A 17566-nucleotide genomic window follows, 5' to 3' on the forward strand; every position below is an offset into this window, starting at 1 on the left:
CATTATCTACAGCCCTTAAATACTAAACATATCTGAAATCCAATCCTTAGATACTAAACCTTATCCCAATCCCACACAACCTCTATACTAAACCCTAAACTCTAATCAGTAAACCCTAAAACCAAATCTAAATCATAAACCCAAATATAAACTGTAACTCCAAATATAAGCACAAACCTCAAATAAAATTGAACAAAATAAATAACATAGTACATATTTATGAAATTATAAAATATCTATAATTGCATGGAAGAAGTTATTGCTAACCCCAACTATACTCATTCACCTTCTAAATACTAAACTCAAATCACTAAACCTTTACCCAAATATAAACCATAAACTCAAATAGAATAGAACAAAATAAATAACATAATACATATTGGTAAAATTATGAAATGTCTATGATTGCATGGAAGAAGTTAATGTTAACCCTAACCATATCCCTCACCTTTTAAATACTAAACCCCAAACTCTAATTTCTAAACCCAAAACCAAACCCAAACCCAAATATAAATCATAAACCCAAATGTTAAAATCTAAAAGGTACATAATATTATGTAACGATCATAGTACAATTTTTACAGATTCAAAAACATGTAACGATAGTGAGAACTTAAGAAAACTACAAACTATATTTCTAAACAAAATACTTAACTTTTTAGTAACCGTCAAAAGGAATGGAACTTTCTAAAATAGTATAGTAACAGAATATATCGCATAATAAAATATAAAAATACATATTGTTCATCTTCTCCGATCAGCTCTGATAATTCACAGAGACAAAAGAAAAGTACTGTAATGATGAAGCAGTGGTGTGAGGCGAAGCGCCGATGTGAAGGTAATAAGAGGTTCGGGCTGCTTTCTCACCGCTTGGATCTGTAACGACGTCTTCTCGCAATCGATTTCAGAATTGGGGACGATGGTGGCGGTGGAAGATATTTGAAGGATCAAATTCAGAGAAGGTTGACGACCCGACGCTGGCGACGATGTGGAACAAAACGGTGGGCTCAAAGAGATGGAGAAAACCATCGACGGAAACCACGATTTACTTTTGGGGGTTAATAATTTTTTTTTAACATTTAGCAGGTTCTGCCGGTTGATGCAAAGGATATTACAGTATTAATATGTATATATAACGGTGTGTATATGTCTGGTAGGGTAAATGATTAGTACGTGAATTATGCATTTTTGTGGTGTGATTATAGGGTCCAATTTCTCGTATATTATATATATTATATATATAATAGCAAAAGGCTACCATAAATCTTTCTTTTTAAAATTAACAATATTATATATATATATATTAGTGAAGCTTTAACAAAATATGTATAATAAATATTTGTTAATATATAAATTAACAAATATATATATATATCTATATATATATATATATATATATAACAAAATAAAGTGAAGCTTTAATAAAAATAAATATTAGAGCAATGTTTTTAATGGAAACTGGGTCTTTCATCCATCTTATCACATCATCGAGCAAAAGAGGAGAAGAAATATGTGACACGAGGTGAAAAATACCAAACATGGCAACTATAAAAACAGTCAAATAACAAGTGCTAGCGAGTTTCCGAATCTAAAGAGCACAACAAACACCAAGAACATGCAACCTAAAACTCTTACCCCCCATCCCCCCCTCCCCCACAATAGAAAATGGATAAATATTAAAGCGTGACTAAAAGAAAAGAGCTTTCTCTCTTCGGGACACCTAACTCCCGAAACTTCATTTCTCCTCCAAAACCTCATCATGTCTCGGGAAGGTAATATGTCCCAACCCAACCCAAGTAGAAAACATGTTTTGGAATTACTTAACTGAACCAGACCACTTTGTGCAAAGACGCTTTAGGTGGTGCCTTATTTAAGAAATTCTATGTAGCTGAAGAGGAGAGTCACTCAAAGTGTTTTTCAGCTGCCAAACATATACAACGTCCACTTCTATAATAAATTCATGATTTGGTATACATTGCTTTAGCAAGCGTATAACTAGCATTCTAGACCGAGAGATATGTAACCATCGTCGAAAATTCCCAAGAACATCATCAACTACGACATCTGTGTGAAGTCCAGAAACTAACAGTCCATGCTCTCCCACCACATCCAACAAAAGATCCCTCTCCTGTCCATTTATCCAGCCAGAAACTGGTTGTATTTCTATTTCCTACTTTGCAAGCAACCAAGACATAGTCAATGGTCTGAGTTTGCACAAAACTTTCCAATTCAATCAATTGCCTGACGATAAGGTTTCATTTTATATATATTATTTATATTTGATATTATTATTTCATTTTTGCATATATAATAAATTATTTGTGTTAGCGGAAGATTCATTATTTTTAATAACAAATATATTATTTATATATATTATAATCTTTATATATAAAGTAACCTTTTAATCTCTCCTGGGGCGTACAGCTCAGCATCCACATCAGAAATAGGTGAGTCTATGGCATGACACGCGTATCGTTAAATGAAACGATGCATAGGGAGTATTTGGCAGAGTATTGGAATTTGTCTTGCGTTTGTTAATTGAGGCCCATGATGTCCCAACCCTAATCATTTGAGAAACCTGTACGTCGTCTTCTTCGAATCCTTCGAACCGCGATGCGGCGGTGGAGTCGATACAGATCCGTAACGGTGAGTGTCCTCTTTAATCGTCTTTAATTCACTTCAATACATCTCTGTTTGTCTGCATAATCCTATATAAATACGCATAGATTTCTCACATGCGGTTTGCGTTATACACATCTCGATCTTTCACATCTCTCTCATATTCAACTTTGTGTTCATCTCTCTCTATGGCTAATTCAAACGTTTTTTCCGATCTGAAGTCCGGCCGGTGAACATCTGTTGTCGAGGCCAGGTTTCTCCGATTCTGGGAGGCTCGGAACGTGAAGCATGGTGGTGAGCTCATGTGGATGGGCTTGCTCATGGTTGATGTTAATGTGAGTGTTCTTCAGATTTACCCTAATTATCTACTTTCTGTGTTATTACTCACCATCGTCCTGATAATATTCCGGTTAGCTGTGATTCCGGTTAACCTGGTCGTGATGTTATTTTCCATAGCTTTGGTTCGAGTTATTTTGATAGCTTTTGTAAACATGATTTGTTAATGTTTGGTTTTTTTCTGTTTATGTTATCTTGGTATCTTTTTAGAAATAGATTTTTATGGTTCGAGTTATTTTGATAGTTTTTGTAAACGCGATTTGTCAATGTTTGGTTTTTCTGTTTATGTTATCTTGGTATCTTTTTAGAAATAGATATTTATTGGAAAGACTATCATTGATGCAGTTTGAAGGCACTGATAGTTTCCTAAATCTGTAACAGGGGACCATGATCCCAGAATACAGGGAAAAACTCATTGCCGGAACAATGTTCTCCCTTTCCGGATTTGATGTCTCTAGAGCTGCACAAAACTTTAGGCTCACAGATTCTTCACTGATGATCCATTTCAGCGATATGACCTCCTTTGAGGAGCTACCTAACCACTCATCTCTCTTTGGTGACAAGTACTGGGTGGAGATGGCAGTTTCAGATGCATCTGAGTCTTCTCTGTTAGTGGCTTTCGATGCTGAGATGAAGTAGCTGGCCAATGTTCCTGCTGCAAGAGTTTCTAAAGCCATGGTAGCATCCATCAATTGGCCTCTGTTATATATTTGTGTGTAGCTTAATAATCTTGAAGACATGTTTAGTTATTTTTGATTGTCTAAAAGGGCGTCAGAAAATAGAGTATGCACATAACATTTCTCTCCCACAATGCCTCAGAGATATAGTGGGGAGGGCCTTAACATTCCAACAGAAGCCTTGAAGGTTTAATTTTTTTCTCATAGAAGATTCAGTTATTCACCATATCCCACATTCTTGATCGCAACCAGCGTTCCCCTTTCCTGATTTTGCAGAGTAGGTGATCTCTCTGTATATTTACGTTTAGTCTTTCCAAGCAATGTTGTCTTATGTATACCTTTACTCCTCCTCTGAAGGTCTTTAAAGAGGTGCTCCTGTCAACAACGGTGGACCTATTACTCATGTCATGGTTGTAGGCAACCCAGTAACAGCCACTGAACCTACCGGAAATCCTGTTCCCAATGGTTGAGCTGCAGATTATTTGAGCCTAATGGAATGTCGTAGACAAACTGTAAGTGCAAAGACGACACAAACAATAGTACTGCAGAAGGTAAATCAGAGAGATAAAATACACAAGCACACACCAATAGCTTTATTAGAAATCGCCTTGTACAACTCAATTACAAGTTCTGCTTAATCAGCCTCGCTAGCCTGTTAACACCCTAACAGCTGCTACTGAACAATTCCTAAGCTACCCGCTTATGTCTCTCCACCGTCAAGTACTTCAGCCCCTGCTTCAGCACGACCCAGAACACTTCCAAGCGCTTCTCTCTCTCAATAAGATCAGCCTCTGTGTCTCTGTCTCTCTACAGACGACCACATAGCTATCTTATACTAACTTCACGTTCTTGAAACCCTAGTCTCCAAGGAACCACAATATGGACAACTTCCATATCAATAAGTGCAACTTTCCTTTTCTTGGAATGCACTTATTCCTCTTCTTTTAAGTCATAAACTTGCTCCCCAAGTTTATTTTTCTTTGCCTTTTCTTCAAGATATTCCCTTGCTCTCCAAGTCTACACGACTCCAGCTCAGCATCTCGACTCCACATGGTCTTCACCACTTCACACGACGTCTGCTTCAGCAACTACGTCAGCGACTACTTCAGGGCGGACATCTTTACATCAACACAAACTGTATGTATAACTCATGATCTTATCTAATCATCCTCTCTTGCAGTTTCTTCAGTTTTTGGGATACAACCTATTGTCTACACGAATAATAACCCTGGAATGTTCTTTGTGTAATTTTATAAGTAAGAACTATTTGAATCTTTTCCTCTTCGGGCTTCCAATCTTAAAACCTCCAACAGCACGAACATCATTGAAAGTCTACAAGGTTTTTTAAAATATGTTAGCCGAGCACTTCTTCTCTAATTCAAACTGTGCTTACAAAAAACACACCAGTATTATATACAGTAAATCAGTTTAGTGGGATACAAAAAAAAAAATCAACCTGTTTCAGATAATCTATTTTGAAACAATTTTAGTTATAATAAATAAATTATTTCTTTTACATCGTGTAAATCATTAACTTTAAGAAAAATGGTATAAAGAAAAAGAAAAACAATTTATCTCATGAAACAAATCTATAAATGAGACAGAAATAACTTCATTTAACTTATTATTTATAACCCGATAGATTGTAGTGTTTTTCAAAATCATTTCACTTATTTTTATTATAAAATAAACATTGAGTGAACATAAAAAAAAATATTTAAAAATATTATAATAACTAGACATCATATAATTTATAAAATAAATAGTCGAAATAGTTGTGAAAATAAATTGAATAATTTATCATAATGTTATAATATTTAGTTTATTTATTCGCCCGCCCCTAGGGCGGGTTTATCCTAGTTTAATATATATTATAATTTGGCAAGAAACTAATCTTATTGTTATAACAAAAACATTTTGGCAAGAACATTTTGGCAAGAAACTAACAATAACATATTTGTTGTAAACCATCCGGTTTAAGAATGCTTATAACCGACTTTGTATTAAACCGGCCATCCTTATGTGGATTGGGCCTTGTCTTATTTTGGTTTAATGATGGCGACTTCTCTTAATGTTTAAGAGAGTCCCACATTACTTATGAGACTTGTAATAGACGGTCTAAGCTCCATATATAAGGAGCCTCTTGTCTTTGATATTGAATAACACAACAACACCTTCACATCTTATTTACAACACGTTATCAGCACGATCCAGCTCCAAGATCAACCATCAAGAGTTTCTAAAAGAGGAACCAAGGAGAAAAGATCGGCAAAGATTAAGGTAAGATCTCAAGAACCCTAATCTTTACTTGTGGTTCAAGTAATTCGGATTTCAAACTTCTCTTCATCTTAAATCCGATTTAAAAGGTTTTGCGATTTGATTTGGTTGATTTTAGTTCTTGTTTTATTTTAAAATCAAAACCCTAAATCCTTAATAGTTTTACATGACTTTAGTTTTGTATGGACAACAAGTGATACCCCTTTAAGGATGACACGCTATATGTCCAAACAAAACTTAAGATCAATGTTTAACCTAATCCTAAAATCAGATTTGAATTTTAAACCCTAATCCTTAAAGTTTAAGTCCGATTTTAAGAAACCCTAAACCCTAAAATACAAAGCATGTGATTACATGACTTTCGTTTTGTATGGACAACAAGTGATACCCTTTTAAGGATGACACGTTATATGTCCAAACAAAACATAAGGTTAATGTTTTCCACATCTTTTGGTCGATGATGCACACCATAGTGTGGCTAGACCATGATTTTCTTTTAGGTCAATGATGCATACCAATAGGTATGACTAGACCATATGGAGTAAAGGTCGTTGATACGTACTCTTAAGTACGATTAGACCATAAAACAAAATCAATGGTCGATGATGTTCACCCTCAGGTGCAACTAGATTTTTCACCCGTGATTCACGGTGATCATCCACGATGATCCGCATTGATCTATGATCCATGATGATCTTCGATGATCCGCGATGATCTACGATGATCAGTGATCCAAGGTGATCCTCGATGATCCACGGTGATCCACAATCACCAGTGATGGATGATGGGCACCACAGTGCAGCTAAATCACGATCCGTTTTATTTGGTCGAGGAAGTGTACCGAATGGTACTACTAGACCATTAAATCGCATGGGTCGATGTAGCATACCATATGGTATGGCTAGACCATGCACTCGTCCATCCTACTATTTTCAAGGGATTTATAAATCAAACAAGTTGATTAAGAGATGGATGAGTTATGAGAAAAATAAATTTCTAAAAGAATGCAAACTGGCTGTGTGGCCCTCTTATTTGTTTGCTGGCCGTGTGATCCTGATTGAATAATAGCCGTAAGGCATTGATCACACACAGAAGCCGTATGGCTTATTGTTTACATACTGGCCGAGTGCCTTTTATTTCTTGGATAGCCAATGGCATCAGAAATTGTATGTACTAACACTTAAATCATTTTGATATGATTTCAGATGTTGAGATTCCAACCCATGGACTATGATACCCTAGATATCTCTGCATAGAACTATCTAAGATGGGCAATAAATATCTCGGTTATACTAACGATAGAAGGTCTTAGTGAATGTATCATCAAGGATGATCATGGAACCGAGAATGAGAAATATAAGGCATTAACAGTAATGCGCCATCATCTCAATGTGGAACTGAGAAATCAGTACCAAGATATACAAAGCTCTCGATGCCTTTGGAAAGAGTTAAAGTCCAAATACACTAAGGTGATATTACCAAAGGCAAGACATGAGTGGATGAGCCTCAGTTTCCGGGACTTTGGGTCCGTGGAAAAATACAATTATGCTCTATCCAAAGTAGCTCATACACTGATGTTTTGTGGTGAAAAGTTGACAGAGGAAGAATTACTTGAAAAAGTTTTCTCCACAGCAGATCCAAAAGATATATTCCTACAACTAACCTATCGAGATAAAGGTTTCACCACATACAACGATCTGTTCTTATACTTATCTCAAAGTGAACAGATGAATCAGATGAAATATGATATGAGCGGCTATGAGGCAGATAGTGATGATGAAGAATCCATGGGAGCCACGTCCAAAGTGACAGATGGAGTGGCCGGCTAGACCATTGTCTAAAGCCTTTAGACATTCTGATTTCATACTTATGATTTGGTGTTTTGTCATTCAAAATTTCATAGCATTAATAAAAGTTTTTCTTTTATCTTCATTGATTGATTTGCTTGAAAAATATTTTTGATTGACAAATGAGAATGAAAACTCGAGAAGAGTATGTCTAGACCACCACGCCTAAGGCATGGCCTTAAGAGGCACGGAATTTATCACCTAAGACCCATTGAGAGAGACCCAAAATCCCCACTGGCCGTGGACAAGGATACCACAATAACCGTGGTTGTAGATCCAATCATGGCCAAGGAGGGAGTAAAGGTCGAAATGGCATTACAAGCCACATCAAAATGGTTTCAATAATAAACCAATGGGCAAAGCAAAGAAAAAGGAAATGTTCCTTTGGCTTATGAAAATCGCCAAAGGCATACATATAAAAGAGGTCGAGACTACATTCTCCCTACTGATCTAATACTATGCTAAGGATCAGTGTGATAAGGCATAAAAGACTAGGTAACCAGTAAGGTTCACCAACGAATTTATACACTTTATGGCATGACCGGATTAGCCATCCTGGTCCGAACTTGATTACTAAGGCACAAAGAGTTATCCCATAAGATATCACGTTGTGAAACATGTACACAAGGGAAACTCAGTAGGCTTCATTGTTCCAAGCAACACGAAAGTATAATCTGATCATGAGGGTAGTGAGGACAAAACCCGTGATCATGACCAGACCACAAATTCGTGTATCATGGTCTAAAACAATGCTGGCCGTCCAAGCATTACGTTTAAGTGAGGACAAACAAACGTATTTTATAGCATGTTCATGAGGGGGAGAATAAACACTCCGTGTGGTCCATGACCATACTATAAAACCCAAACATGATAAGCCTGGCCGAAGGCCATAAGGCATTATAGCTTGGCCGTATAAGGCATAACCTATAAGGTTGAGACTTCAAAAGTCTATAAGCTTGGGTACACCACAAGAATACATGTATGAAAGATAAGATACATCAGGCCATATAAAGTGAGCATAGATGTTCCCGTCTAAAGATGATAAAGGGTCATAATCCAGATATAGACCATCCTAAGACTTTATGAATAAACCACCACATACCTATGTGCCATCTAGGATGGAATACCTCATCTAAGGATGAGATGAAAATCGGGAATATATGTTGGATAAGAGAACATGATCTTTCTCCCACGAATTCAATGAGACCATGAGCCAAACAAAGGTGATCATATTGTGGCCAAGGTACACGGATTACATACAAGATGAATCCGACTATCCAACATCAAGGAGAAAGCTATAAGCTGGTAAATAGAAAGTAAAGTGGAATGGTTTTAACCTTCCTTGTCTTGGCATAAGATCCTCGGACCAGATATATATGTACTGGACGTCCATAAACAAAGAAAGAAAGATAGCCAGACAGACCCGAAAGAATGACTAAGTCATACCAGCTTAGCACCACTATATAAATGTCCTAGTCGAGACATAATCAAGTTGTTGTAAAAGTCTATACAAGATAGACCAGAATGTTCCATATATAATGAACCACGGATAGAAAAGTTAAGGTGCTCATAATAATAGATCCGGATTCATGAAAGAGAAACCATACTAGACAATGAGATAAGACCGGCCGGTCCTAAGGTACAGGTATCATACAATGTAGCCTTGCAAACTACAAAGTATTCAATGATCCTGATAATAATAAAATCTCAATCGACTGTATCATGTCTAGAACGCGATAGAACGCGATGGAACATTATATAAGGTATCGACACATACACACACTCATAAGTGATAAAGAGAAAGCACTTGAGCATAAGAGATATGCGAGGATCACTAACCCACATAAGAGTACTCATCATAGAGAAATGAATGGGACGTGGAGTTATAGTAAAGAATGTATATGATGGGTGTATTGGCCAAATACATAAGATAGACGCCATCTAACCAGTGAACAGATGAGTCTTGTGAGGAAAAGAAAATCGTGAGCTGTAGAACATGAAAGTACAGACAAGTGGTCGTACATGTTGCTACATAAAGCATTCAAAAGGAATGGCTTAATCACACAAGGATACTCACAGGGACTAAGGAACAAGGAAATAAATTCCTAGGTGGTGAATGCTACTACCTAATATCGAAATTAATAAAGATTTGGACATCTAAGAAAGATGTAGTAGAGATTGGATATATCACTGGATATAAAGGTAACATAAGATACCTTGAGAAATGAGAAAAAAGTTCTCATAGAACAACATCGTTTCTGCGTTGTTCATGGACTGAAATGCAGTTGCATGCGTGTATGTACACACGATATGATAAGACTAAGTGATGCTTAGTAGAAAGTTCTATAAGAACGTTTCAGATCAGTCCATATAGTAGTCAATATATTCCTTGTGTTTATACTTAAAGAAAGGATGATTAAGATGATTGATTCTTGGAAAGGCTATGAAGAGACTACGATGATCTATAGTAGAGATCATTAGCCGTATATGAATGTTGGGATCTATGATCCAACGTACCAAGAATAGATTGATCAAATGGTCTGAGAATCCATCAGATTAACGACCGAGGGGAACCATACCGACTAGGATCATGTCCGACCTAGTTCGACCTTAATCATCATTGGTCCCGACCAATCCATCCCGTCGAGCTTGTTCCGACCAGTTCCTCTAGGTCTTAAATCCGACCTAAACCATCCAAGTGGGAGGAACGTCCTATTGACCAAAAGGTGGTTTAGTTTTGATTAAACTTCAAACTATAACACAATAGCCACTTCATGAACAGACCGTGGACATATACTAAAAGTTCATAAAGAGTTTTGGTCAAAGGATATGAATAAGATATATAATGGACAAGAACATAATCCGGATGGATTATGGATGATGTCATGATCCGGACAGATCATGGACATACAAAGACATTCATGGTCGAATTTATCTAAGAGAGATAAACCATATGATCCGAATGGACCATGAATATCATGAAAGCATTTTGCTGATGCAGGTTACCAATCCGACCCACACAGTGCTAAGTCCCAAACCGGCTACATTTTCACATATGGAGGCACAATCATTTCATGGAGATCAGTCAAGCAGATCATATCAGCCACATCATCCAATCACTCGGAAATATTGGCAATCCATGAAGCAAGTAGAGAGTGTGTCTGGTTGAGACTCATGACACACCATATTCGGACAGCATGTGGGATCACAGATGGTAAGGATGGGCCGACCATTCTTTATGAAGACAATGCGGCCTGCATAGCTCAGCTCAAAGATGGATACATCAAGGGTGACAAGACTAAGCATGTTCTCCCCAAGTTCTTCTTCACCCACGATCTTCAGAAAGAAGGAGAGGTCAAGGTACTCCAAGTCAGATCCAGCGAGAACTCAGCCGACCTCTTCACTAAGGCATTACCAACTTGCATGCTCAGGAAGCTTATGTAGCAGATTGGTATGCGTTCACTGAGAGACCTTCAGTGATATTCACTTCAGGGGGAGTAATGCGGCTGTACTCTTTTTCCTATCCATGGGTTCCTTTTTACAATATTGGGTTTTGGGTTTACCGTGGAAATGTTTTAACGAGGCAGTATACCAAACGCATTACAAGCCCTAGATGGTTATGGCATTCAGGGGGAGTGTTGTAAACCATCCAGTTTAAGAATGCTTATAACCGACTTTGTATTAAACCGGCCATCCTTATGTGGATTGGGCCTTGTCTTATTTTGGTTTAATGATGGCGACTTCTTTTAATGTTTAAAAGAATCTCACATTGCTTATGAGACTTGTAATAGACGGTCTAAACTCCATATATAAAGAGTCTCTTGTCTTTGATATTGAATAACACAACAACACCTTCACATTTTATTTACACCAATATTCGTATATGTGATCAATAGTCCTTGTTTATTCTCATATATCTATCTTATTAAAGGTGAAGTACAAATTCGGTGCGTTTGGATACTTGGATAAGATTAATAAAAAAATTTGGTGTGTTTGGTTATAGCTATAAAAATTGGAGTGTTTGGAAACTTGAATAGTAGTATCTATTAATTGTGTTTCCATATTTCACTTAGTTTAACAATTAAATTAATTATATTACCTTAATAATAAATTACATCATTAATTATATTACCATAATAATAATAGTGCATATTTTTATTTATTAGTTAATCAATACTCCCTCCGTTTCAATTACCTTATTTATTTGTCGTTCTAGACTTCGGCACACAGATTAATAAAACATTTAATTTTGTATATTTACTAGATAAAAACATCATTACCAATACACCTAATTAGATTTCAACCAATAGAAAAATATATTAGATTAAAAAGTCAATAAATTTTGCATTGAAATCATAAAACGACACTTATTTTGAAACGAAAATTTTGCACCAAAACGACATATAATTTGAAACGGAGGGAGTATTAACTTTGTGCCAATTATAAAATCAAAAATGCTAAATAATTAGGTTTTACATATAATTAAACATTTGGTTTATTTTATTTTACTAAAATATTTTTATTTTAGTTACAATCGGTGGAAAATTACGTACCCAAAAACATAGTTCAAAAAATATGTTTTGTGAATAAAATAATAACTTAAATCAAAATACTTAAAATGTCCTACATTTATTGTCACTTAATTTTCCACTCCATATAATTATTTTACTTGATAAAAAAAACTCTTTCTATTTCAATTAATTTAGCAAACACACATAAAACAATTTTTTTATTAATTTATATAATCATTTAGACATGAACATTATCCGTCTATTTAGGTACATGTTGTTCTTTTCGGGTATCCTTTTTTTTTGGTAACCAAGTCCCGCTTGAATATTATAAACTTATGTGTAGATTTTGAGTTGGATCATTCTAGATCTGGATGAATTCGGTTCTGATGTATAGGAACCTAAAAATATCTAAATAACCAATGTATCTAAAACGGGTTCGGATATTTGTAACAAAAATAACCATATAACCTGATTCGGTCCAGATCTTTTGAGTATCGTTAGTTACCAGATCTTTTGAATATCGATGTATAAAAATATATTTCACGGGCCAATTTAACAACATATTAATTGGTTCAGTTGAAATAAATATATTTTAAAAAATTATATGAACTGAAAAAATCACTATAAGAGTACTTACATTTGGATTCAAATCATTTTTTTAATAACAAACTACACAAATATGTTGATTTGTATACAAATTTAAATTACAATGTAAATATTTGATTGAACACAATTAATACAGAAATATGTCACATTGTTTAAACAAAATATCAAAGTAAACAGTTGCGTTCTAAAATCATTTATTTTAACAACAAGCCAAATAAATATGTTGATTGGAGAGGGAATAAAATAAAGCCAGAGAAATACATAGTTTACCAGAGACACTCTATATGTCAAATTTATTATAAAATTTTTTTTACTAAGATAAATACATTCAATAATTACAAACAAATAATATATTTCATAAAAGTAAAAAATAATATCCGCGCTTCGATATGTTGATTGGAGAGGGAATAAAACAAAGTCAGAGAAACACATATTTTACCAGAGACACTATGTGTGTCAAATTTATTATAAAGAAAATTTTACTAAAATAAATATGTTCAATAATTACAAACAAATAATATATTTCATAAAAGTAAAAAATAATACCCGCGCTTTCGAAGCGCGGGTCAAAATCTAGTATTTCATTATTACAAGAACATAAAAGAAAAGCACATGTAATCAAAGAAATGTTTATATGTCGTAGTGTCCTTATTAGCATATTCTACCTTAACAAAATAAAACTCCACAAAAGGACAAACAAAGAGAAGCCAAAGATCATACAAATCGTGTCTTGAGCTTTCTCTCTCCTCTCTTTCTTCTCTCTCAAATATTTCTTCATCTCCGTGTATTCCTCATACCTTTCTTTAACCCTTCTTCTCTCTTCACCACCACCATCTTTACAACATCTCTTCCCTTCCAACATCCCTTGTAAAATTACTAAACTATCCCTCCCTTTCAAACATCTCCCTTCTATGTCTTCTATTTGTAACCTCACGTCCCTCACGTGCACTTCTCCTCCCACCTCCTCGTCCACCTCCTTCCACGTCTCCGCCGATCCACACGACACAACCACCGCGACCTCCGCCGCCTTTTTCTTCCCGGCCGCCTCTGCCACAATCGTTGAAAATCTAATCTCTAAATCTCCGGTTAACCAGTTCCGCCTTGCAGAAACAGCCTTTCTGCTAGATATATTCGCCGCACGTTTCTTGATCGGGTCGATCACTATCCAGTTAAGCTCCATGCTTTCTTCCATGTTTCTCACCCAGGCTTCGTAATCCCCACCCGGATATAGTATCCGGGTCTGAACTGATTCTTTCTCCTCAAGCATATCGACTCGAAACGGAGCCGACAAGAACCATCCTGCTTTACCGTTCTCCATCTCTCGAACCTTCGAGTAGATTAACTCTCCTCTATAATAAAGGTCAACGGCTGAGATTAGTCCCGTGGTCGGTGGATCGTGTTTCTCCGACTGCCACGTGTATTCAGTGAACGGGTACGAGTCAGCGAAGAAGGAACGGTAACCAGAAGGGAAGGAGGATATGGCTTGAAGGACACGTGAGTCGTTCACGGAAGGCCACGTGGTAGTGGAGATTTCCCGCCAGAGCTTCTGTTGATTGCAGAGAGTTTGGAGATAAGAGGAGGTTGATGCGGTGGAGGCTAGCGCCAGACCGTCGAGTCGGGTTAAGATTTGGGTTTGGATGATGTCAGGATGAAGTGTTGAGATTGAATCACCGATGCTGCACTGGACGGATGCCATTTAGGAAGTGAGGGAGGAATAAATAAAATTTTGGTCTTTTGGAAAATAATCTATAAGGAGTTGATTATGAAATTAGACGGAGATATATAATGAATGAATCGGAGATATAAAGAGAATGAGGAAGGAAGGCGATGGTTCAGTCAACCGTTGCTCTTTTTAGACTATTCTATTTCAAGGTTCATTATTCGTTTTCTTATCTTGCATATAGTTTATAGATATATACATGCCCACATTTTCTTTTTAGAAAAACTTTCTTTTATCAACTCGGTATTGCATGTAATACACGGTCCTAAAGCTTTTAGGAACCCTATTCAAAAATAGATCAGCCGTTTTATGTCAAAAAGAAAAACCCTATTCAAAAATATATATATTTTTAATTTGAGAATCATATAAAATATTTTTCCTGGTTCTTTGTTTTTGTAAAGATAGTTCTATTTTTTCAAAGAAATTAAATTACGAAGTTTACTAAGATAAAATTATATATTTATTTTTATTTCTACTACTAGAGTTATTCATTTTGTAAAACATATAATATATTAAAATTTTATTTTACACATATTTTTCTAATATATTTAACACTATTTAATAACATAAATAAACATATATACAAATGATTTTTTACAAAGAGGATCCCATCAAGTGAGTACCTATTCAAATGTTTCGGACCGGCTCTGATAATAGATTAAACAGCTGTAAACCTGGTATTAGAGCCTTCATCTTGAGTTTTGGATGATAGAATCTTTGTTTATTAATGAATGTTTTGAGTGTTCAGGAAAACAACCCTCTTAATGATGTCTACTTCACAACCTCCTTCAATCGATTTCCAGTTTGCAATCTCAACCCTTCCTAGAAGCAAAAGCCGCTCTTCTTCTTCCTCTTCCACTATAAACTCCCTTTACGAAATCGAGTATATTCCAGGTGACCAGTTACCAGAAACAACCCTTGCTTTAGTAAATCCATATGAATACTTTTCAAAAAAGCCTAGCGCCTTCTCTGTTAAAGGCGTTCGTGAACTCATAAAACCATCCTCTAACCAAAAGGTCATGGAATATGTTCAATCCAGCAAGTTCTCATCTTGCCAAGTCCCAGCCACAGAAGAAGAACAGTTCATATCATTGAACATTCCAGAGCACCTATCCAGATTATGGCAACAACAAGGCTACACCCATCTCCACTTCGGTATAGTGAGAATTGATCTGACCTTACACGCCAGAAAAGGTCTACCGGTCATTGCTAGGATAGCTTTAATCGATTCCCGATTAAAGTCATATCAACAAGCATGTATCGGAACATTCCAAACAACATTAAATGCAGGAACAGTATTCGTAACGCTGTTTCCAAACTTTAATGTTTCGCTACAAGATCAAAATCTGTTGAAGACGCTCAAGGTACAACTTTAACTTATTGGAGCATCTATGCAAGAGAAGAGTGTAGCAGCCACTTTACATCATCAGATCGTCTACCGAATTCAAGATCACGCTCTCGACCTTGTACTACCTTCATCTGACGAAGCCCTATATTTCGAAGTTACATCAGCATCTCAGGCACCAAATTCGATACAAATTCCTCGCCAGATATCACGCGAAGAGCTGATAAGACGACTACCGGAGTCGTGGGTGACAAGCTACGAGAAGCTTCATCAAGCCACTCAATCGCCAATTCAATCTTCAGACGTTAGCTTTCATTCGCAAAAAGATGGAACAACGGAGATCAAGTTTGAAAAACCAAGATCTTCGTCATTCAGGAAGCAATTATTTACTCAATTTGCCATCGAAGTTGACGGAAGAGATTTCTACGGCCCAGCTAAGAAACAAGACATCCCCAGGCCCTGTCAATTTGATAAAGACGGAAGTATAATCTATCCTTTCATAGATGAAGATGGGCACTGCCGCTTTGACATCTGCAATTGCACAGCCTGTTCAGACGCCTACTGGAGCTACGAATCCGACGATGAAAAACGAAGACGAAGAAGAAAAAAAAAAGACCCTCTATACAAAAGGTATCTCGAAGGAGATCCTTCTGTTGGTCCGTTAGGCGATGATAGGTATGACTTTATAGTCGAATATCCCAGCTCAAAGAAAGAACCAGAGCAAGACTTATTGATGATCAGCCCAAACAACTTTCCTCCGCCAGAAGATTTCATCAAAGACGACGTCGCCCACACCCCAAAATTCCTTTCTGCAGCAATAGGTTCTTCTGGACCTACTCAACTTAGCCAAGCAGAAAAGGTTCTAAACTGGCAAACAGAAAATTCTCTTGCTCAGAATTATCTGTTAACAGCAATAAACTATAAGGTTGATCAGCTGACTGAAGGAGTTAACAAAAGACATCTTAGCCTTCAAAACTTAATAACAGAAATACACGGGCGGCTTAGCAGTCTCCATCAAGAAATGATGACGATGGTGAAGCACATGATGGTTGACACGACTCAATTTGAAGCAAAGAAGCAGAAACGGCAAGCCTCAAAAATCAATTAAAAGACCTCCAACGGAGCTTAGAGAGTCTGATCTACAGTCAACGACAAAAGGACTCTTACTTTAACCCTTTGGGGAGTACATCGACAGATTTACCGATGTACCAAGGATCATACTCTCCAGGATTCTTTTCGGGCTACCAAACCCCAAAATTGAGATCGCCACTACCTGGTTTTCTATCCTTCGATGAAGCCTTTACATCAAGATATGGCTCATCTTCGATCTTCACCGAAAAGCCAAAACAAACCAGATAAAAATCAAGGAGGCAGAAAGAAGCTGAATTTCAAGTCAACCCACCAAAAAGGCCAACTCTTACGTCTTCGTCTAGTCATGAGTCAGTGGACAACAGAGGAAAAGATATCGGCATCATCGAATTTTCGATGTCTAGTTTGCTAGATAATCTTGTCAAAACCGTCGAACTACCGGAGCATCAACCAGTTCCTCAAGAATAGCCTCAACCCTCACCGGTCGTCAACATCAAGCACTTCTCAGACTCAAGCTCCAGTGAGTACGATATAGATTC

General features: G+C 36.6%; 1 protein-coding gene across 1 annotated transcript; it reads right to left on the minus strand.

Moving 5' to 3' along the window:
- Window positions 1-13488: 13488 nt before the first annotated feature.
- LOC108845851 (F-box protein At2g27310-like) lies at window positions 13489-14752 on the minus strand. Its single transcript, XM_018619042.2, has one exon. The coding sequence runs from the start codon at window positions 14567-14569 to the stop codon at window positions 13535-13537; it is 1035 nt and encodes a 344-aa protein (XP_018474544.1). The 5' UTR covers window positions 14570-14752; the 3' UTR covers window positions 13489-13534.
- Window positions 14753-17566: the final 2814 nt, after the last annotated feature.

The sequence above is a fragment of the Raphanus sativus genome, chromosome 3 (assembly GCF_000801105.2).
Source record: "Raphanus sativus cultivar WK10039 chromosome 3, ASM80110v3, whole genome shotgun sequence".
NCBI lineage: Eukaryota > Viridiplantae > Streptophyta > Magnoliopsida > Brassicales > Brassicaceae > Raphanus > Raphanus sativus.